This window comes from Panicum virgatum, chromosome 2K (genome assembly GCF_016808335.1).
Source record: "Panicum virgatum strain AP13 chromosome 2K, P.virgatum_v5, whole genome shotgun sequence".
Taxonomy (NCBI): Eukaryota; Viridiplantae; Streptophyta; class Magnoliopsida; order Poales; family Poaceae; genus Panicum; species Panicum virgatum.
Genome location: NC_053137.1, coordinates 61,961,769 through 61,984,574, shown reverse-complemented (window position 1 = coordinate 61,984,574; position 22,806 = coordinate 61,961,769). Strand labels below are relative to the sequence as shown.

Below are 22,806 nucleotides of genomic sequence, written 5' to 3'. Positions count from 1 at the left end.
CTCGTGCAGCGACGCCCACAGGGATGAATCTCGAGTGGCGGCGGCGGCATCAGCGGTCGTGCGCCACCGGCGCGTGCTGCTACGCGCAGCCAAGGCTGCTGGGCGCTTGCTGCGGGACGTAGCCAAGGCCGCCTGGCGACTCTGATACCTCGACGATGACATGCCTGACAGACAAATCTGGTTTACCAAACTATCGATGCCAAGTTGGTTTACCTTAATCCTATTATTTCAATTTTCAAGTCCTGGTCCTCTTTCTTTCCATGAGTAGGGAAGGCTGCAATGAACAAAGGAGAGGCAGCGTATATATATATAAAAAAAAAGAGAGGCAGCGTATGGCACGCGACTACCCGACACGCGGGGATAAAAAAACGCGGCCTGTTGCAGCAGATGTTATGGCTCACTTCCAGTGGTTGCTTGGACCTTTTGTCAGGGTCTGGACCTGGGCTTTTCTAACCCTGGACCAGAGACACCATCTTTCGGTTTTTTCTGCTGCGTTCTTCACGCAGCTTGATGAAAAACAACTAAACAAACCAGATTCATCAGGCCTGAACTGGCAGGATAAGATGATGCCACCAGGCAACTAGTTACTGTCCAGCTTTAATGAGCTGGTCCGTAATTCAGGAACATGCACCAAGTTTTGCATCGCTAAATACGGAGTATAGATACTAACATAGTAAGACCACCATATATACAACAACAAACGCGCTACACTGAACGAACGTGATGAACATCTGGCAGGCCCATGCTCTGAGTCTAAGACCTGCAGCTGCGGTATACCTCACCCCGCATCACGTCTACCGGTCCATGATCGAGCGTATACCGATCCGGGCCAAGATACATGCCAGTCTTCTCGAGTAGGGCCAGGCCTTCCTCCCTCCCATACCGTGAAGAATAAAGCTTCAGATATTCGATGTCCTGCGTTGAAAAGGCAATAATAGACAGCCGTGAGCACAGGGAAACAGCGAGCAATTGCATGCAATCGCATAGGTACACTATTTCTAATTTGCCAAATGTTCTCAGTCTTGGAGCTGCGCAACGGAAATCAATTCAAGTCAGATTAGTTCCTAGCATGCTCCTAAGTACCGTTGCGAAATGCCAAGCAAAATTACAAAGACCCGGCGGGACATGAGCGCTGACTGACTACTTTTGATATGAATATTTCTAAGTCGAGGGCTCATTATCAACAAAATCATCACCTGCATGCCACTGAGAATGCGCTCTAGTCGGGTGGATGCAACTGGTTCATGTGACGATGAGAACACTTCACCAGGGTAGAATAGGACCCCATCACCAGGAGGAAGGCCACGTCGGAAACAGATCTGCGGCAGCGCCAAGTTTTGAGAATCAGAAACAAAGAAATGGGTGGATACTTGAAAATAAAGAGCTGGAACTTAGAACAATAATGTGCAGTTCCTAGTTTAGTACTACAAATGTTATGTGCTAACATTAACTGCAGAAACTCTAAACTAAAACACAATATCTGTACAAAACCAAAACTACAATAAAACTTTTAAACTAAGTTGTATCTGCAGAATGCAAATATTATAAGCAAGAATCACTAGTCGCTTGCATATTCGCTAGAGCTTTTGCCTCAGTGTTGAAGTAAAAAAGAAGTGTCATTAGAATATAACTTGACATTTATTACCTAGCATTAACAATTAATATGTTTAAACATAGAAACAACCCAAAGCATCTTTACCTGCTGTCATTCACCCGTACTAGGATATGCACGAGAGTCCAACAGTCAAGCCCATGACCCATACACATGTAAAATTGCTTTGACACATGACCACTAAAACCCAAAACTATCTGTATATACTGCAAGTCTTGCAACATGGGACGGGTAGAGAATAAGATACTAACAGGTAAATCTTACTGGGTTGTTTTTACATTAGCCAGGAAAATAATTTGATCATGAATTAATACAGGTCATTATATAAAGACGCTTTCCATGCCACAGCATACCTCAGCACTTGGAATCATTGCCTTCTCATAGCAGTTGGTACCCCAGTAAAGGAATCCTGTCCCACCTTCCTTCCACACTCTCCACATCACTGCCCGGTGCTGGGTTCCACGCATTCCAAGGTGCCAGTTTGGTTGAGGATCAGAAGGGCCCATACAAACATAGGTCCACCACTCCTAAATAGATCCAGATAAGCCCATCATTCAAGATGCAAATTTTAAAGATAACAAAGAACTCCATGCTTGAGTGACAATACATCCAATTTAGCAAGAGTAGGCTGTGGCACAATCTGGAAACAGGAAGTATGCTTCAATACAGATTGCAGCACCCAAAATAAAATGCCAGTACATAGGTAACATAAGCATTAAGTTAAGACTTAAGTCCTGCCTGCAATCAACAGATTAAGAAGTTCTCATAACATCAATGCAACAGGAGATCATAAAAAACTGAAGAATTATTTCAACTGCAAGTAAAGAAAACATGAACACTATAATCATAAAAACAAGGAAAACAGTCCAGTGCCATCAAGAAAACTTTCCTTGGTCTCCAACCACAATGAGCAACAATACATACTAAAATACTCCCTCCGGGTGTATAAAACAAGACGTTCCAACTGTGGAAAAGGAACTACGGGCAGGTTCCTCCAGTCAGGAACTTCATCTTTTCCCGACCGGAGGTAGTAAAAGATACAAAAGGGTCAGTGTTAAAGCACTAGATGAACATAGAAACAACAAAAGAAAAGGAACAGTAAAATGTCACTTAAGGAGGAATCCTTCACAAAAATATTTCATAAATGGATGAAACTGGTGCACTATCATTTAATTCCTTGATTCTATACTGTTAGAACCGATGTTAATTAGAAAACAAATAATGTAATATCATTAATCCTCTCTGAGAATGATATGAGCTTAAAAGAGCCAAGGTTACAAATTTACTATTTTAGAGGAACAGAAATCTTTTTACCTCACCAAGATCAGGTCGTAATTCAGCAACAATATCCTTCACTAGGTCCTCTCTTGTGCCAAGAACCCATTCACTGTATAAGGAGACGACAAATCAATAACCAAAGTGGTTTATTGGCCCAAGATTGAATTAGTGTAACATTATAATTAGTTTGCACCAAGCCACCCAAGCTTCCACTAGCCTCTGTGATGCATATGCAACATCCTCACAGTGACACCACATTCCCAACATGTATTGGAGCTGTAAGTTTCATCAGGTTGTCAGTGCTACATAACATAATCTTAGTGCCAATGGCCTGTGAGAAGAGAAACTTTTGTTTCCTCTGACACACAGGAGTTCGATCTATTTTGGTCTAATTTTGTAACATGCTAACATGAAGTCAAAAGACCTTGTCCATTTGATAAGTTAGGATCCTCGTCCCAAGATTTGTATGGCTAGTGCAAGATATGATAAAACAGTAACGCTCTGAACCTTATTTGTTGTGCTAGTAGAATCTTAGTACCACTATAGACAAAACAGTTTAGCAACCTAGAAGAATGTAAAAACAAGCCAGAAGCATCTCTTACCTTGTGCAAAAGATCTGCGTGTGCGGACGTAGAACATTTGGGACTTTCACAAAAGCTTCAAATGTAGAAGGAGCCAGTTCAGAGCCACTTGGGCCTACACAGATTATGAGGAAACCCAGTTATGAAAGTTTGTTTCTAAATAGAGGCAGTGTTCAGCGAGAAACAACATCGGGTTTTGTCTTATACTCACCACAATAGTAAGTAGTTAAAATTCGCACATCGGGTGAATATGACCTTAACTCATTAGAGATGTTGCATATCATGTCATATTGTTCCACATTCAATGGCTGAAAAAAGTATAAAACAATTGTAAGATTATTGTAGGGTAATTCTTCTGCACTCTCCAGTGGTTGAACTAACAAAGAAGAGACTTTAACAGCAAAGTTTCCTTCAACAAGGCAACAATTATTACACACTGGGGGCATAGAAATGTATATTTTGACAACTTCAGTTAGTTTATCAAACCTCTAAGCAATGGTTAGTTGCACCGTGGCAGTGCATATACAAGTTACCTTCACCATTACCACTTGCACCCACTGATCTTAATTTCTCTTATAGTATACTGCTTGTAGCAACAAAATCATAACTTTAAGAAAGTAATTTCAATGTGAATCCAACAATATCATTTTCATATTACAAGGTTATATCTTGTGAGGCTTATTATTGGTTGAAGATTACAAGGTTTAACTCTTCAAATGCATGCACAACTTATAAATGAAATGTAGGGAGTATTTAGCTAATACCAATATATACTATTTTAGGTAGGACTGTATGTAATTAATGGCAATAGAACACCAATAAACAATGTAGCAAATAATTCCCTTCATCGAAATTAGACAGAAAGTCCTAAACATCATATGTTTCATTTCAAAATGAAGGAAAGAAAAACACTGTTAGAGAAATGATATAGCCTCCGATAGGCTAATTGTTATTAACGATACATTCTTCTAGTTGCAAGATTCAATATCATATATTTAACAATTTAAACAAGCCCAAGTTGGACCTGAAACTTGATACGGGATCAGAAGGCACACTACAGGCTGAGTGAAAATTCAACTTTCTGCTGCCAGAGCACGTCCACTAGACGTGCATAAAACTAGAAGAACTCACAGGAGTAATTCTGTATCTTCAATTTTAAAAAGAGTGGATATTTGAACCCACAACAATAACTACAAGAAGTTCCGCTCTGCTCCATGCCTCTGCATGGGTTTTCCCAGGAATCAGGACATATCACAAAAGGTAAATAACGCACCTCATCCCATAAATAGAAGTAAGCTTTTGACCAATGAGGCTTCGATTTTAAGATTTCAACTTCTCTTCTCAAGGAATTTTTTGCAGCATCAGTGCTGTTAAGAAGGATCCAAATTAACTTAAGTAATGAACTGAATCAGCTAAGCTGATATAAATTCAGAAGGATAAAATACCATGATAGGATAGGTGCATAGGGTACAGCATATGCTGCTAATCTTGGATCAGAGTAATATTCATTAGCCTTCGGATGATCAGCTAAAATATAGAATAAGAAAGAGTAGAAATATTAGTTTTGATGAATCAACGAATTCTTTGTGAGAGAAATAAAGAAATTTAAGTATTACCAGGCCAAGGGCATGTGTATGCTAGAATGCGCATGCTATCACCCCATCTGCAGAAAAATGGACTGATTCTAAATTGGAGGAGCCATCTAAAGTGGTGATCCAGTGCATCATACCATCCTTCAGTGCCATGCTCCAAGCAGAAACGATCTTCAATGACAGTTTCAGATATCTATGTTGTAGTCAAAGGAGAACATATCCATATGATTATGAACAATTCAATGTAAATTGTCAGAAGCTGCAGCACAACAATGATATAGACATTTTTTTTTCTCGAATACGCCGGAGAGCTGCGCATCTTTGTATTTAAGGAGAAGAAATAGCCCAATTACAGAACACCCCACCCCACTTGGACTAGAATATATTCTAAAATTGTCAGAAGCTGCAACAAAACACTCTTATAGACAATTCAACCATAAATTCTAAAATGTGGTGTGGTTCTGTTTATGTGTTGCTGCCAGTGGGGCTGGTTGGTTGGTGGAGGATTGCGGAGTTGTAGCTGAACGCAGTGTGTGGGTGAAGGACGAGATGTCAACAACGATCCGTTCTCGCCAACAGGCAGGATGGAAGAGGAGCATCGGTGACTTGAGATGATTAGAATCTGTGTACCGATGATGGATTAAAATGACTATATTGGCCCTTACTATATAGGGACGCCCCCCCCCCCCCCCCCACCCCCCCCCCCCCAAAAAAAAAGAAAAAGAACTTGATGCCCAAATAAATCTAAACGATGGAATCCCTATATATTGGAGACATCATTTCCTAAACTCAACTTTTCTAATTCCAAACTGAACTCTAATTTCCAAATCCTATCTCAAACTTTCCTAAACCAAGCTTAAATTCGAATATCCTAAATAAGGTCATTGGTAGACCCTACGTCCCTACGCCAACGAAGACAGGCAGGGGCCCTGCTGCCCCTATGGCACAAGGCCCCTGCTTCTAGTTCGGCCAATGGCAGCAGCAGCCCCTGAAATGGCCTCCAGCTGCTGCCAGGCCAAGTGGGCCCATAGGTGCACCAAGGCCCATAGCAGTTGCACAGCACAGAAATGGAAATGTAAAATAGTAAAAGGGAGTATTGACAGGATACACCAAAAACAGCAGGTAATGATGGTGTCACTGGGAGAGTGAAATCCCAAACAGTAAGGCTTAACTTCAAACGAACTGAAACATTGTTCATAACATCTTCATCCATCATGTCTCCAAATCCATTGCTCTCTTGACAGTCCTGTAGTGCTGGGTTATCCAACATCCTCCTCAGTGTGGTAGAAGCTGATGTTAGCCTTTGTACCTAAATGTTATAGCACTATTAGAAAAGAGGGAATAATACAGCTAACCCTTAAGAATGTATTTTCAGAGCAGAATACCATTTCCTCTGGTGACGAGTAGTCTCTGGGTTCAGTGATGTCAAGACAACTTCTTAATTCTCTATACAGCCTGTACCTTTCAGATTTTGGAAGAGATTCTGTTCTGGAACTGCTGCCAGAAAATAGGCCAGTAAATAAGTATAACCCAAGAATCAAAACTAAATGTCACCTGGACACAAGTATTGGATTGTGACACTTATCTTCGGATTCTTGTTTAACAGCATCTTAAAATTATTTCTTTACAATAAGATGTTTGTTTAATACTCTTATGACCTAAATCCTCCAGACCTTTTGAAAGGAAGCTAAGGACTAAGGTATATAAGTAGGTCAATTAATAGGTTACTCAAGGCTCTGAATTTGACATCTCAAACAACACATTTTAAGAAAAGCATATATCACTTATAGGGTGATCCTTGCACCACATTATATTCGATATATTCCTATAGAATATGTTTAATGACAGCTCTTGCTGTAAGCCTAACATACATTTGAACACTTGGGTCGGTAACTCAGTGTTATCACTAAGAATTAACATTTGAGCCAACATGCTTAAATAAGATGGATTTATTTTGGTTATAACGTTCTTGTAAGCCTAAAGGCAACTTCTGTTTCTAAGACAACAAGATAGAAAGCAGCAAGGAAAGGCTTACTCTAATTCCGTCTTAACAGCAGTAATAAATATTTCACCCTCATATAAACCAGGTGGTTGCCCACACGGAACGTTCAATGATACCCATACTGCAGCTGTCTCCCTGTACAACAAAAGTGAAATTGCATTTATTTAAATGGGGGAAATATTTACTATAAGTTAGTTATCCAAAGCAGAGAAGCAGTACCCTGGGTATAGACTTATTTGAGGACTGAGTGGATCAATAGGCACAAGAGCATCTGGTACACCTAAGATAGGCACCACACGTCGCAAAGTTATGGACTGATCAACCACTAACCTGGTAAAGCACTGTTATAATCATCGAAATAGAACTGTGCAAATGCTAGTCTATTCTAAAATTTTAAACAAACAAACCTGTCTCCTGAGGAGGAGCAGAGATCGGTGCACTGGATCTGCACAGACCCTGCAATACCTGAAGTGGACCATGAAACCTTTGGGCGCAAAGCAATTTGAAAACTCTCTCTTTCATTTCTTGCTGCCAGAAGGTTAACCTAAAGGAAAACATAACATTTGAAAATTTTGGGGACGGACATAATCAAATAGTAATATGTCAAATCATGGCAACTGAAAGCACAATGGATCAGATTACAGTTGAAAAATGCAATATCACACTTTAAAGAACAAACAACAAAAGAACTCCATATCATGAAAAACTTATTGAACAGTAGCATCGCAATTCACAACTACAAGATTATTTATAGTCACATGCTGAAGCAAGAAACGAGTGCTGATAAAATGTAATACAACTTACTTTCTTTGCACAGTAGCATCCCGATTCACAACTACAAGATTATTTTTTAGTCGCATGCTGAAGCAAGAAACAAGTGCGGATAAAATGTAATACAACTTACTTTCTCTAGAGGTCGAGGTGCTTCTTGTTGGCTAACATTTGCTGTGCTGGGCATCGACCAGACGTGCAGAAGATCTTCTGAGTGTACTTTCGTATGATCAATTACACCGGCACCCAGACTTGTACCCCGTAAACCTCCATCCACCCATCCATAACTAGTCCCTCCTCCAGCTACACCTTCAACAGGCGGTGCTGAAGCACTTTGTGTCTTCCCTCCTGTGGTCCACAAAGGAGAAGGATTTGTAGTCAAACTTCCAAAGTGGAATTTAAGCAACAAGGTTCATATATATAGTGGATGTCAGTCAAAATTTTAAAAAATAACATAGTCCTTCACACTGTTTGTAAGAAAGCCATCACTTGTTATGAACCAGAGATTACTGTGCAGTGAAATGCAAACTGCAAGTAAAAGAGGCTTCAATACAAGCACTTGACACTGACAGAAATGAAACAATACTGCGCTCGATGGATCAAGGAATGTGCAAGCTTATCACACTTTGGTCACACTACAGGTGCTCAGGTCAACTAATACATGCAACTGAAATTCCTGAAGTTTGTTACAGAAAAAGGATCAAAAGGCTACCAGACTATCTACCCTGACTGAAGCCCAGGGTTCCCAGGCAAAGAAGTCACCAGGCACAGGGGCCTGCAAAATAAAACGACTATAGAGGTCAAGCACCTCGGCTCATAACTGATTGAAATGGACTGCCAATGCCACAGGGAATGCTAACAGGGGCTTGGCAGTCCCCATCAAATTTGTGCTCACTTTCCGTCATCAAACCCAGACCAAAACAACTATCAGGAATTTGGCGACCAATGCAAGTAGGGTCAACTGACATCCTACACAAGGATCGGTCCCGGTAACGGCACAAAACGCGAACTCAGCTGGAGAGCACAGCGATTCAGCGCCCGCAGACCAGCGCTACACGCGCAGTAATAAGTAGAGCAAACATGGGCGATCCGGGACCGGAAGCATCCAATGGGGGCCCCGATTGCGCGATCGAGCTGTCCCGGGGAGCAGCCCAGCCCAGTTCGATCAGACGACGGAGGAACGAGAGGATGGGGAGCAGGGGGGGATCAGTGCGCGTTTACCTGCGGCGGAGTTGGAATCGCCCGGCTCCATGGCGCCGGCGGAAGGACGATGGATCCGGAAGGACAGCGCCGCGTCGTAGCGGAGCGGCGGTGGCGCTGAGCGATGGGGTTGGGAGTGGCGGAGAGGGTGGGGGAGTGGGGGGAGTGGAGGAGAGCAGTTGCTGCCCGTGTTTACCCCACAAGCCAAGCCGCGAGAGACCCCCCGACCGACCTCTCGCGGAACCGGAGGCGGGGAGCTGGGGCAGGCGGGCTCGCGGTCCGCGACCGACCGACGGTGGCGTGGCGGCCTGGCGGGGATCAATGATCACGCGCTGGTGACCGGTGGTGCGGCGTGGAGGCGTGGGGAGCTGCAGCCTGCCTGGTGGCACCGTGCGTGGCACGGGCTGGTGTGGGGGAGGAGAACAAAAAACGGAGGACGGGGGGAGGAGGATTGAGGAACCGACGGCGTGTGCCTCGCTCTGGAAAGGTCCTCGGTTTGAGGCTTTTTGCCTTGCGAAATGCGAGACGCATACTTCTCCCGACTCCCGTGAGACGTGAGAGTGTGGGATGTGAGATGCAAGTGGATACCTTACGGTACTAAGTATTTTTTGAGTCAGCTAATTAATTACAATAATATGTCATTTTAATTTATTTCTTCTTCTAAATTATTTATACAGAATGTCATTCTAATTTATTTACCCAATTTTTTAAATCGATCCAATAATTCAAAATTTATCAAACTTGCATCGACGTGACGGCCTGACGGGGCAGGGCGGCTTCTCTTCTCCCTTCGGCGCGACGTGCGGCGTCGGGGGTGCCGGCCGCCAGGTGCCGTGCCGGTGCTGCCGTCGTCGGTCAGCACCGGCCTGGAGGGGACGTCTCGGAAGAGCAAGGCTCGCAGTGCACGTGCAATGCGCTAACATGGCACTTGACACATGGTCACGCCTCACAGGGACACCCAAGCCCAGCGTGATCTTTATAGCAACAGGGAAAATGCGGTTCAAATACTCGCCAAAGCGTTGCCTTTTCAGTCCAGAACAGCTAGTCGATGCCTGCATTTCGAACTGACCACCATTCCGTCGAATCCTGGACAGATAAATCTAGGCATCTAGCACATGACAAACACGCATTCATCACGAGATGGTGACACAGCTTTAAAAAAAATCACGGCACTTAGCTGGGATGAATTTGATCAGATACATTGAATTGCATAGTCACCTTCACCTACAGCAGCTAACACAGAGTCCATCGCACACACCAAGCCTTGTCAGGGTAATACCAGCAACCTAAACGAGCAACAAGCATCCGAAATACACGACGCCGGGCACAATAACCCAGCCACCTTGTAACACAAAGGTCGTCTAGGAATGCATGGCATCATCTCCATCTGATTCCCCCGACACTTCACTGAACATGTACTGGCTCTGGTACTCCATCAGGTACTGCGTCGATCGCTTCACATCCAGGAACAGCTGGTACACCCGGCTGATGTCCTCCATCTCCACCACCTTCCCCTTGCGCTTCTGGCAGGCCAGCGCGGCGGCATTGATCAGGTGAATGGCATACCTCAGGGAGGTCTCGATGCCAATCTTGGTGAGCAGGACCTTGGCGTCCGCAGACATCTCCACGTCCTCCTCGTCGCACCGGATGTCAAGGATCTTCCGGATCTCATCCTCCTTGTAGGGCTGCGTCGTGATGATCAGGAGCCGGTCGAGGAAGTCCGGCGGGATCCCATGCGGCGACCGGTAGTTTGTCCCGCGGATGGATGTGATCCCTCGGTTTGTTGCGATGACTAGGATTGGAGCCATATCATTTTCCAATGCTCGGTTGAGGAAGGAGAAGCACTCAATATCTAGCATGTGGACTTCATCGATAAACAGAACCCCAGGCACAATCTCAGCCTTTCCTTCTTCTCTCCACTCTGCAACTTTTGTGTCAATCTGCTCCCGAACCTCCGCACGAATTTCACCAGTGTCCCCAGTGAACAGTGCAAGAAAACCCTGTGTCCTGGACAGAACATACAAGAAAATAGAATTGAGACGTGCGGGACACTATCTTTATCCAATGTAGTGGAAGATCTCTTCAGGTGCTAAAAATTTGTAGGTAAAATTCTATTTCATAGTGCTTCGGTGGGATTGGGACTTCTTGTGAGAGGAAAGATAGATCCCAGTCCTCAACCTAATGGGTATAAATATAATAAAAAACAATTAAGATGCACTTGATATTAGTTGCTGGAATACGAAGCTGAAAATAGTTGTAGAACGAAATAGAACATTTGAACTGTGGCCTGTGGGAAGGAAAACCATCCTCTGTAGGGGATTCTGATGCAACACACATCATGGGAGCCTCAATAAAATAGGCAGCGAGTATTCTCAGTTTTTACTTCAATTAAACAATAATATGATGACTTCACTAAAGTGGTAGATTTATCTTGGTACTATTGTAATCTTAATACACGAGCAGTACCAAAACAGATTAGGATTTCTAAACCTTAATTAGTTATGTAACGCACTTTCCAGCCATCTATCAAGAATTGGCACAATCAAGTCAACCACAAATGATGCTTAAATATATCAGTAGTGAGATATAAGCATAAACTAGCATCTGACTTCTGTGTAAGCATATAATTTTAGTGGCCGAGGCCACTGCACCTGCACCTATGCTTAATGATCACCAAATGAACCACAACACTAGTTGCCATAGAATAACAAATACTTCTACAAATTAGTCATATTAGTTGAAGTGAACTCTAATTAAATCACCATGGTGCGGTGACTGATGTTCTTTGCTGAGCTAGAAATTGCTTGCAAACCATTAAAATGTCTCTTTGGCTATACTTTTTTGTAATCAGTTGGCAAGACTTTCCAAGACAGCAACATAACATGGGCCTCTTGCAATGAAAAACCATGTAAGCTCAGCATAGCCAAGGTAGTCCCAAGCCAATGTAAAATATCCTAGCAAGTAGAATTTCAAATTCCTGGGATATATTTTCTTTACCCATATATGTTTTGTTGCTTTGATATTTACATCGCCAAGATAAATGAGATTTTATTATATATTATTCTAGTCTGCAGAATTCCAAATTGGCCTTTTAACATCACTGTATACTACTACATTGATACATTACAAATGTTCAATGTGAATTCCCTTGTCAGAATTGTTCAGTTCATAAAAATTGCTAGCTGTCTAAGAATCTCTTCCAATCTAGGTATACAAGAATTGATGGGATCGGAGTGAGAAGATACCTGCTATTGATCACATCAATCTCATGTAAGGTGACACAGTGCACGACCTCCTTGCGCTTCTGGAGCTCACCATCAGGACACTTGACAAACTTGGTGTGGGGGCCAACAGCATCATAATCCCGCGACCTCCCAATGGAGCGGCCAAGCTTGGTGACCTTCCCCGAGGCCTTGTCAAGGGCAATCACATCCCCACTCTGCACCTTCTCCTTTCCAAGAGCCTCAATCATCTTCCCTCCGAGCTCGTACACCGTCTCCATGTCCGTGGTCTTCAGCGTGAGCCGGCCGGATTTTCCGGCCGCAGTAGCGCCCGAAGGCGCGGCGGAGCTGCTGCCAGCGCCAGAGGATGCTAAGGGGCGGTCAATGGAGATCTCGACGACCTCGCCCTCGATAATTTCCGCCTCCTCCTTGATGCGGACGCCGATGGCGCGGCGGAAGGCCTGCGTGAGCGCCTCCGTCTTGGATAGGTCAAGGGAGAAGAGCTCCGAGGCGGCGACGGAGGCGAAGGGCGTCTCCGCGCCGAGCGACTTGGCGATGCCCATGGCGAGCGCGGTCTTGCCGGTGCCGGGCTGGCCCGCGATGAGCACGGCGCGGCCGGCGATCTTCCCCTGGCGGATTAGCTGGAGGATGAGGCCCGCGGCGCGGCGGGCCGGGAGCTGCCCGACCATGCCCTCGGAGGCGTCGCGCGCCTCCATGGAGGAGTCCAACCCTAGCCCCCGGATGTGGGAGTGCGCGCCGATGCGCTCGATCCGCGTCAGGTCGCGGCTCTCCGACAGCCGCTTCAGCTCTGCCATGGCTACCACCCGCCGCCGCCGCCGGTTCGGTGGTTCGTCTTTCGGCCGGCCGGGGTTGAGGGGGGGCGGAGGCGAGGTTTAGGCGAGACGAGAGCGGGGAACGAGCCAACTAGGGTTTTGTGACTTCTTGTCAGTGGAATGTGGATGAAGCTGGAAGGATGTAGGCGAAGAGGGCCGAGAACAAAAAAGGGCCTGGTCGTAATGGGCCAAAACGATTGGGCCTATTTATGGTTTTGTCGAGTCTTACCAGCGCTGGCTTGCACGCCCAGATTCAAGTCCAGCCCAGGTAGGGCCCGCACGAGTTTAATGACCAAACCAAATATATTAGTACGAAAAAAATAACCTCGTAGAGACTTTAGTTATGAAATGTCCTCACTCATTTTTTATTCGGATGAAGTAGTAGGTATGAAACTATGAATATGTTGAACCTTTCACGGGCCGCTACTTTATGTTAAAACTCGGTCGGTGACAAGGTAGTCTATAAAGACGTCCTTGTAGTCTTCTAAGTTGGCATCTGTCACTACTTGTTACCGAGCTAATGGTCCACTTCTAGTTCTAGTGTTAGGCCGGACTAAGTGATTGACATTACTCGACAAGTTCACTATCAAACTTTCCGGTGCCGTGCTGTGTCACTTACTCACTGTTGCGCCAGTGCCTTCTCTTTAAACACCTGTCTTCCTGCGTCGAGTATCCTAGGAAACCACTTCCTAAACATTTCTGCTGCATCGCATAACAAGGGCATGTACGAGGTTCCATTTTTTTTCCTTTGAAAATGCTATGTTAGGCCACACCACAGTGATTTTGCGGCGGTAGATGATCACAATTCATTCCTGGCTCATGGCCGCGCCCGGAGCGGGGCTGCAGCAGACTGACTAGCCGCCCTCCCGTCGCTGTCCGAGTGTCCGAGTGCTGTGCACGTCCATGCCCTTCCAAGATTCGGGGCGGGGACGAGACAAATCGGCCGCTTGTTCGCACGCCGCACCCACCTTGTGTCCCCTCCACCCTGCCCCACGGGAACATGGATGCCGTCGCCGCCCGAGCCACACCCACGGGGCCGGGACGCGGTCGTGGGGGACCTGGCGCTGGCCATCACCTCCCCCGCCCAAAACCTAAACTAATCCGGCCGTGGCACCATCTCCTGTCGGTGCCCGGGACTCCTGCGCCACGCCGTCGAGCCGAGAGGGACGGCGCGGCGGCGCGGCACCGCCGATCACGGCAGCATCGGCGTCGCGCGCGGCCCGACGCCGGATCGCGTCGCGGGCATCGGCTAACGACCTCAGGTTGCCCCTGGGCTCGGGATCAGAGGCGCTGCATCTGTACGCGCCGAGCGCGATGGGTTAACGGCCGCGTAAACAAACTCACCGGTCAACATGAGAACTGGGCGTGCTTTGTTTTAATTTTTCGGTGGTATATTTGCCAGTACATCCTGCTTCAACGCCGCGAATGGCGAGCTCTGGTTATTCTAGTCTCCTGCAACAAGAGATCATCCGCCGCGAGCTGGAAGCCTGGAACGTGTAGGCCTTGACAACGGCGGCGTGTATCCGTGCAGTACATGCGCATGTGCGCTTCGCCAAGTCAAATGAACTGGCGGCGCCCGCGCCACGCGGAGGCGGAGCGGCCCCGCCAGCGGATGATCCGGTCCGACCGTCGCGCGCGGCGGCGGCGGCGAGACTGTATCCCGACCAAACCCCGGAGACCGCCAGGCCGGAGCAACGGACAGGTTCAATGGTCCGGTTGGCCTAGCCTAACGATCAATCACTGACGATGAATTGAAAGCCTGAAAGGTTAACCTGGCGTGTCCAAGCGAGACTCTGTTTGGAAGAGGACGGAGAGCTGGGGCGGCTGGGGCCTGGGATTTGTTCCGATCGTCGCCGATGGCGATTGCAGGTCGGATGCCAGAGCGCTCGCTGTCTGCCGCGGAGGTTTTCTTTTCTCGATTGGATGCTGATGACGATGTCTGAATCACCACTCCGATGCGTCTAATACTCCTATGTCCACGGTCTGATCGGGTGACGCAAGGTGTTCCCATCCCAGAAAATTGATGACTTGACGTGCACAGCCCTCACCTGCTCAACGCAAATTCAGAAATTCAGAACCGGCGTCATGGTTCGCCACCACGTTCCAACAAGTCAAAAATCTAACTTTGCCAGGTTAAGTTTCACAACAAGTCAAAAATCTAACTTTGGCAGGGTGGTTAACGGCCCTAACGGGGTACGAGAGGATCCAACCGGCCTCGACAGACTTCAGGCGTACATGACTTTACTCTTTACAAGTACGTGGTGGATCTCGAGGCACGTAAACTATTGTCAACAAATATCACAAAAAGCGTCGATCTGCCGGCCAGTTTTATACGGCCGGCGGCCGTCGTGCCAAGAAAAGCTCCCGCGGTCTCGAACCCTTGCTTGCTGCGCCAGGAAAGGTCCATCCTCCGTGATCAATCCATCCAGCCTCCAGGGTGCAGGCACACCACAGAGCCGCTCGGGCAACAGTGTTACTGTGTTAGCGTGACGCGGTTCACGCAACCGGGCAACCACACGCTGACGTCGGCTCGCCGGAGCACACGGAGAACGCCCATAACGACGACGTGGCACGAGCATTTAGGATCGCGTCGCTTCCGTGCACCGCCAGTGGAGAAGCAGCTTTCTCACAACAGTGATTGGTGGAAGCGGAACCGGTCGCGGGTGCTCCGCCTCCGGACTTTGAACGGGCACGCTCGCGGTGCCGTGCCTGCCGTTCGGGGGAAAAGAGAAAAAATCCCACGCCGCGACGCGCAAAGGAGGGGTGGGGGTGGGCGGAAGCTGCAGGGAAAAAGCGTCGCCCGCCGCGGCCCGGCCCGGGCGCCAGATCCAGCCGACCACCCCCCGCATCACCCGAGCCGCGTCCCCCTCCGCCCTGTCGTCGCCGCCCCCGTCAATTCGTCGTCGTCGTCGTCTCTCGCCTTCCCCTTCCCCCCGCGCGAGTTTTTTCACCGCGGCCCCCCGCCCGCCCGTGACGTATTTCCGGCCCCCGTCCCGTCCCAGAGCCAATTCGAAACCCTCCCTCCCCGTCCTCCCTTCCTTGCCTAGGCGGCAACGCCCCCCGTGCTTTATAACGGAGCGGCCCCTCCCGCGTGAGGCACCGAGACGCCCGAGACCGGCAGGCAGGGGGGAGCAGCAGCCCGTCCGAGCCCCTTCCTCCTCCGGGTTGGCGTGAGGCTGTGTTGCTGCCGCCGCCGCCGCCGCCGGGAGGAGGGCGAGGCGAGATGGAGGCGGAGAAGAAGCCGCCGGCGGTGTCCGACGTGGGCGCCTGGGCGATGAACGTCGTCAGCTCCGTCGGCATCATCATGGCCAACAAGCAGCTCATGTCCTCGTCCGGCTACGCCTTCGCCTTCGGTACCCCACTCCGCGCCTGCTCCACCCCTCTCCTCCCGATCTGGAACCCGGATCCGCCGGCGCTCGGGGAATCCGCGGATCTGATGGGGCGCGTCTGGTTGCTGCTGCTGCTGCTGTTTTTTTTACTCTGCTTGCGAATGCGCGCAGCCACTACGCTGACCGGGTTCCACTTCACCGTCACGGCGCTCGTCGGGTGGATCTCCAACGCCACCGGCTACTCCGTCTCCAAGCCCGTCCCGCTCTGGGAGCTCGTCTGGTTCTCGCTCGTCGCCAACACCTCCATCACCGGGATGAACCTCAGCCTCATGCTCAACTCCGTCGGCTTCTACCAGGTATACCGTGTGCTCCGACACTGGCGTCACCTGCGCCGGCCATTGGCCCGTGTTGCTTGTGAGGCTCAAGACGAGAAATTTGTGCAGATCTCCAAACTGAGCATGATTCCGGTGGTCTGCCTCATGGAATGGGTGCTGAACAGCAAGCTCTACACCACCAAGGTTATTTCTGCAGTGGTCGTTGTGGCGGCCGGCGTCGGGATTTGCACGGTCACGGACGTCGAGGTCAATGCCAAGGGATTCCTTTGCGCGTGTGTGGCTGTGTTCTGCACGTCGCTGCAGCAGATTGTGAGCTCCTTTCCTTGTTTGATACCATCTTTCATGCTAAACTTTTACATTGTGTTTTCCTTGTTTGTGATGCTAAGAATTTTAGTTTTTGGTGCCTTAATCATATTCTGCAATGTGCAATGACGTTTTAGCAAATGATTATGATGTTGAGCTGTAGACCTTATTTGAACCTGATATGGTTAATACTTAATAATAACGAGATATTCTGAAATTAGTGATATAGTCAATAATGATGAGATATGTTAAAATTGGCTAGAGGCTAGTACTACTTATTTGGTTTGTCCTAATGTCATAGTGGTGACTTACCTTTCTGCTCCCACTGTTATCCAAAACATTGATCTGCTTTGGGCATTGCTTAACTGCTGTAGGTGTAGGCTACATCATTATCAGTTATTGCCAATTGAGATAGCACCCAAACGAAGGTGTAGTTACTATAGCTAGGCAATAAGGCACAGACCCCTTGAATTCAAAACTTTGCAACACAGATCTGAATACAATAATACAGGCCACCGGGTGAGAAGGTATCAAATGTTTATTAGTTCAACCGTATGATGCATCATGAGCTGCACATTCGCATCACTCGTCATAGATGCTCCTCTGTGCTTCCTTACATTCTTGTTGTCTTCTGCTGTACAAATTTCCTTGCCTGTTATATATATCCTCCAAGTTTAATATAACTAGAATCAGCTTGAAGCAATGTTTGGCCTTTTTTAACATTATTCACCTCTAGATGATGTTTTATTAACAAAAATGTGGTCTTTGAAGTTTGTTTTTTACTAGAAAAAAAAGGTGTGGCCTTTGAGGTTTGAAGAAATCACTGAACTTTGATAGCACATCTGAGTTGTTGATGAAGATTTGAAATTTTTTAGTCTTGAATGTTGAAAAGAATTGTTGTTGGGATGTTACTTTCTGCAATAATGCTTATGCTGTTTGATAAGCTCCGTTATACCTGAGCTATGCTGACAATATGTTTCCTCTTCCCAGACCATTGGCTCCTTTCAGAAGAAGTACAACATTGGATCATTTGAGCTGCTGAGCAAAACTGCACCAATTCAAGCAATTTCACTTATTATACTGGGCCCCTTTGTGGATTACTACCTCAATGGGCGATCATTGTTGAACTACAATTTTTCTGGAGGGGCCACTGTAAGTTATAGTTTCTGTCAGACTTTTCAGTTCTTGAAAGCACACTTCCTTTATGAATGCTACCTGTCCTGAGTACTCAATCTTCTACTTTAAACTCATTACCTGTATTCTCAGCTCTTCAACCGAAGTATGCATTTCCCCCATTTTACTGGAGTGAATACCCTGGCCAGTAGCCCACATGTAGTAAAATTTTGTTGCCAATGACAACTGACTGTCATGGAACTGTCACAACTCACAAGAGTTTGTCTTTTGATTCCCCAATATTGCTTAACATTCTTCCTAAGGATCAGTGTTTTTAAGGCGTCGCCTAGGTGACAAGGCGGTGGTGGCTCGCCTCGCCTAAGGTGTCGCCTTAGTCCCCCTTAGCCTGCCTAGGCATCGCCTAGGCGATAAGGCGGTGGTGGCTCGCCTCGCCTCGACTTAACGATTTAAAAACCATGCTAAGGATTGCTTATCTCTTGATTGTTCTAATATATGGCTTTTACTCAGTTTTACTGCATTTTTTTAACGCCAACTGATGAAATAAGTTTTAGCGGTTACCTTGTAGTTGCAGCTGATAAATGCTGTTGCCCGTGCTGTTTTCTGTTGTTCAAATCGTTAATTCGTTATCCAGTTCTTTCAGTAGTGTGGAAAGTGTTATTCTGTTAACCAGTATTGCTTTCTGATCTAACAGCTCATGATACTATCATTTTGCAGTTCTTCATACTGCTTTCATGCTCCCTGGCGGTCTTCTGCAACATGAGCCAATACCTCTGCATCGGGCGGTTTTCTGCGACCTCGTTCCAGGTCCTGGGCCACATGAAGACCGTGTGCGTGCTGATCCTCGGCTGGATCCTGTTCGACTCGGCCCTCACCGTGAAGAACATCCTCGGGATGCTGCTCGCGGTGATGGGCATGGTGGTCTACAGCTGGGCCATGGAGTCCGAGAAGAAGGCGGCCACCCCGATCCCCCGGAACAAGAGCGACATGCTGGACGGCGAGGACGTGCCCCTGAAGGCCAGGGTGAGCGGCCTGCCCCCGGTCGACCTCGAGGAAGGCGAGATGAAGAGCTAGCCGGCCGTGGCGGCGGTGAAGATTCATTGATTCTTCTTGTTCTTTTTGTGATTGTACGCGCTCGCTCGATCCAAGCTGCTCCTTCGAAGCTATCGACGCTACACTTGTGTTCATTTTGGCCCTTTTTGAGGGGGCCGTCCGTCCGTAGATGACGACGAATTGGCCCCCCGGTTTCGACGGTAGATGATGATGAGAACAACGCTATGGCAGACAGTTTGTTAGGGATTTGTCAGGCGAGGGGTGGTGGTGTGGTGGTGGAGAGCCATTGTCAATCCCGTGGTGGCGTGCGTGTTGTTATAGATGGTGACAAGACTCGTATAATGGAATACAGGTGTTTCTCCGTGGTAGGATTCGAATTCGATAGGCTCCGGCCTCTGCCGGCGATGTGTTTTCTTTATTTTGTGGTCTCGCTGTCGGGCTCTGGATGCCGGAGCTGTGGGTTGTGATTCCTTGCGTCGTGGACTCGTGAGCGCACCGCGCCGGCAGCGTGGGTTTCGTCGGAGCATGCCTGCCACCACATGGGATGGGACGGAGGTTGGGCTTGGCCGCTTGGGCTTTCCGATGGATGGCACGTGGTGGGATTGGCAAACTCGGTTGGTCTGGCAAAAACAGGCGCTGGAATCACATGACGGCATTTGGCTTCCGGGTTGTAGGGGATGATCATGTGCACGCTGCTTCTGAAGTTCCATCTTTATTTTGGAGAGTTTTCGTACACCTTATTCTGCTCCAGCACCAGCCAACAGTGTTTTTCTCTCACACCATTCCAGTAGTTTTCAACCACCAGTCAGCCAGCAGTTTTTAACCACCAGTCAGCCAGCAGTATTTTTCTCTCACACCACTTCAGCAGCAGCCTTCAACACCAGCACAGCGAACATGGTGCTAGTGAGCTGCTACTGGCTACCTATGGTCAGCCAAATGCCAGTGGAGGAGTAAAAATGGAAACCCGTTGTCATGCAAATTTACTTACACTACTTTTAATAACGAACAATCCAGATATCGTTCGTAACTAGTTATCGCTGGCATGTGTTACGCCTCTAAAGACGACGTGTGCGGCCCCAACTGATTTAATTGAAGATCCTATGATGACCACAGAGGTGTTGAAGAACTTCCAAAGATACGTTCGAGGAGTTGTACAGGTTCTCCACGGTGGGTTTCTTGTCTTGTATTGTACTTGTCTGCTTCTCCCGACTGGTTTCGCTGCATCTCTGAATTTTTTCTGTTACGCAGACATTGGCCAATTGCTCCAGGGCAAAATATGGCAAACCATCGACTGGATATCGTTGCATATTTGGTACACAGAGCGACAAAAAAGGTTGGGCTTTACGCAAATCAAATACAGCGGGACTGGTGTTCGACTTCCGGACAAATGGCTCTGCTATGGACTTGATGCAACTTGGTAGCTTAGCAGCAACAGAATATCGAGTAACGGCAGGACTGAAGTTACTAGTTGGCTTAGACTGCGTACAGCCGATGATTTTAATCAAGAGAGCGACAATTCAAAAGCAAGAATAGTCAGCTTTCCAACCTCATGTATAGAAAAATATAGACGTTGCCTTGGAGGCTTGGATCATCTGAATTCGAAGCAAGGAAACATACCAGAAGTCCAATCTCATTTTTTTTGTAGTCCACAACATCATACTCTTTTTTTTTTGGTCCTCAGCAAGAGTTAAAAATGATCCGCAAAAAAGAAGAAGAAGCAAGAGTTAGAAATGAAGAGGGTTCCCATGAAGGATCCTCCAAAGAAATTTCGGAGAAATTAGTGATAAGAACCCAGCCTAATCCAGCCTCATGTTGTTCTCCTAAGGTAGGAAGTAAATTTCAACTCCTTTGTGAACTTATCATACCATTGAAATACAAAAAACTCAACAGCATTCAGTCACCCACCTTTAAATTCTTTTCAAAGACCATCCCACCTTTAAATTTGAACTGTCCCAACTCCCAAACATGGCCTGCATTGAAAAGCACTTAGTAATCAAATTAACCACTTACGATTCAACATTTGAAGATATTTTTAGGAATCCATTACACACATAAATATGCTTAATTGAAACTTGAAAGTAATAACTTTACGGGACACGATCCCCACAATGCAAATCTGGTTATCTATATTCATAGTCAAATGTTTCCAAAGAAGCCAAAGTGGTTGGTAGAGCTCTCAGAACTGATTCTGTACTAAATCTACTAGGAGTTCTGCAAAACAGTTTTTTCAGAGATAAGTGGTTCTCTATTGATTCTGTGATGTGATTCTATGAAATGAAGTAGAGGTTGGGAGCTGAAAATAGTAGCTTCTTCTGATTCTATGAGGTGATTCTCCATCCCGATCTTAAGAGATTATTCTAGAGAATCACTTTCAGCCATTGAATCGCTTCTCTCAGAGAATCAGAATCAAATGGAGCTCTAAAAAAACAGGCCCTTAGTTATACCACTTTCATGCAACCAAGTTTTACTGTACCATATAGACAGCTATGAAGTTTTAGAGGTTCTGAGGCCCAATGCAACAAAATAATTTTGAATAATAAAGATATATAATTTGTTGTTGCTAGTTATGACCTTTTATTTTAAAAAGAAAAATAGCTATTTTATAGTTATGAAGTTTTATTCGGAGTAGCAATAGACATGTTGATGAGCAACATAGGTAAAAGTCACTAACGGACTCGCCTACTCCAGTTGAGAAGAGTACTAAGAAAGTATGCACAGCCAACCAGAGACTGCTAGCTCATAAAGTTTTTTTAGCAATATAAACAACAAAACCATCCATTGGAATATAACTGATGAACCGTTGTCCAAAGCCTCATTTTCTACACCACGTGTTGTCCAAAGCCACCAACCGTTGAAACATTACACAATATAACGGTAGGAAGCAACTCCATATAGCGTAATCCAATTGGAATATAACAAATGATGCTTTAAGGGTATTTATTTGATGAAATCTAGAGAAAAATGCCACTCTGTATAGCCAAATAATTTCTACAGACATTGGTGGGGATCCTCCCCCCCCCCCCCCCCCCCGTTACCCCTCAAAAAAAAAATCTACAGGGACGAAAAGAATTATACACATTCATGTTTTGTCTAGACTACAATCTCGCACCATTCTGTTTTCCCAACTATTGTTGGGAAGGAGGATGTTACCCTAGGAATTTCCAAAATAAAATGCTTAGATTTTTCTTACAAAAATCCTGCCACGTAGTATTCCTTGCTGTTATCCCAAGGCATAAAATACTCCACCAGTTATAAATTATTGATTGTTTTATTTTTTGTAGATATATAATTTTTATTATGCACCTAGATATATTCAATATCTAGATACATACGGAAAAACTATATATATATATATATATCTAAAAATCAAAACAGCCTGTAATTTTGAACGGACGCCTTGTGAGACAATCCTGCCATTCAGTTACCACAACCATTAACAACCATCCTTGTAGGCGAGGCTCGTCCTCCATGTGTTGTGCGGCGACTGAAAAGTCCGAAACGTGGCTTGAATCGACGAACTTTCAGAATGATCTCTGACTGAATTGCCTGCACCCGTCTCTATAAA

General features: G+C 46.5%; 3 protein-coding genes across 6 annotated transcripts; 1 reads left to right on the top strand and 2 right to left on the bottom strand.

Moving 5' to 3' along the window:
• Window positions 1–522: 522 nt before the first annotated feature.
• On the bottom strand, window positions 523–9,483 carry LOC120692750. 4 transcript variants are annotated; one of them, XM_039976136.1, is made up of 16 exons: window positions 9,058–9,483; window positions 7,970–8,184; window positions 7,473–7,609; window positions 7,285–7,395; window positions 7,099–7,200; window positions 6,449–6,560; window positions 6,172–6,372; window positions 5,088–5,256; window positions 4,917–4,998; window positions 4,745–4,838; window positions 3,683–3,779; window positions 3,493–3,586; window positions 2,927–2,999; window positions 1,966–2,139; window positions 1,197–1,319; window positions 523–915 (listed from the first exon to the last, which is right to left on the bottom strand). In XM_039976136.1, exons 1-16 carry the CDS (start codon window positions 9,086–9,088, stop codon window positions 754–756), a joined length of 1,977 nt encoding a protein of 658 aa, XP_039832070.1. In that variant the 5' UTR covers window positions 9,089–9,483; the 3' UTR covers window positions 523–753. The 4 variants fall into 4 exon arrangements, with proteins under 4 accessions (XP_039832070.1, XP_039832073.1, XP_039832078.1 ...); XM_039976139.1 differs by having other exon boundaries at window positions 6,449–6,557; XM_039976144.1 differs by lacking the exon at window positions 9,058–9,483 and having other exon boundaries at window positions 7,285–7,345.
• Window positions 9,484–10,189: 706 nt separating this feature from the next.
• Window positions 10,190–13,212, bottom strand: LOC120692775 (ruvB-like 2). Its single transcript, XM_039976162.1, has 2 exons — window positions 12,282–13,212; window positions 10,190–11,043 (listed from the first exon to the last, which is right to left on the bottom strand). Exons 1-2 carry the CDS (start codon window positions 13,070–13,072, stop codon window positions 10,398–10,400), a joined length of 1,437 nt encoding a protein of 478 aa, XP_039832096.1. The 5' UTR covers window positions 13,073–13,212; the 3' UTR covers window positions 10,190–10,397.
• Window positions 13,213–15,970: 2,758 nt separating this feature from the next.
• Window positions 15,971–19,621, top strand: LOC120692785 (UDP-rhamnose/UDP-galactose transporter 2-like). The gene is made up of 5 exons (XM_039976172.1): window positions 15,971–16,443; window positions 16,591–16,775; window positions 16,863–17,063; window positions 18,048–18,209; window positions 18,906–19,621. The coding sequence occupies exons 1-5, from the start codon at window positions 16,314–16,316 to the stop codon at window positions 19,260–19,262; spliced, it is 1,035 nt and encodes a 344-aa protein (XP_039832106.1). The 5' UTR covers window positions 15,971–16,313; the 3' UTR covers window positions 19,263–19,621.
• Window positions 19,622–22,806: the final 3,185 nt, after the last annotated feature.

What these genes read in the sequence shown, in the direction of transcription:
- LOC120692785 (XM_039976172.1), top strand. Translation starts at nt 16,314, where the DNA reads ATGGAGGCGGAGAAGAAGCCGCCGGCGGTGTCCGACGTGGGCGCCTGG. An exon ending in CGGCTACGCCTTCGCCTTCG is followed by an intron (nt 16,444 to 16,590) that starts GTACCCCACTCC and finishes GAATGCGCGCAG; the next exon opens with CCACTACGCTGACCGGGTTC. An exon ending in ACTCCGTCGGCTTCTACCAG is followed by an intron (nt 16,776 to 16,862) that starts GTATACCGTGTG and finishes AAATTTGTGCAG; the next exon opens with ATCTCCAAACTGAGCATGAT.
- LOC120692750 (XM_039976136.1), bottom strand. Translation starts at nt 9,088, where the DNA reads ATGGAGCCGGGCGATTCCAACTCCGCCGCAG. An exon ending in CAAATAAGTCTATACCCAGG is followed by an intron (nt 7,201 to 7,284) that starts GTACTGCTTCTC and finishes TTTGTTGTACAG; the next exon opens with GGAGACAGCTGCAGTATGGG. An exon ending in ACTCGTCACCAGAGGAAATG is followed by an intron (nt 6,373 to 6,448) that starts GTATTCTGCTCT and finishes TATAACATTTAG; the next exon opens with GTACAAAGGCTAACATCAGC.
- LOC120692775 (XM_039976162.1), bottom strand. Translation starts at nt 13,072, where the DNA reads ATGGCAGAGCTGAAGCGGCTGTCGGAGAGCCGCGACCTGACGCGGATC. An exon ending in ATTGATGTGATCAATAGCAG is followed by an intron (nt 11,044 to 12,281) that starts GTATCTTCTCAC and finishes TGTTCTGTCCAG; the next exon opens with GACACAGGGTTTTCTTGCAC.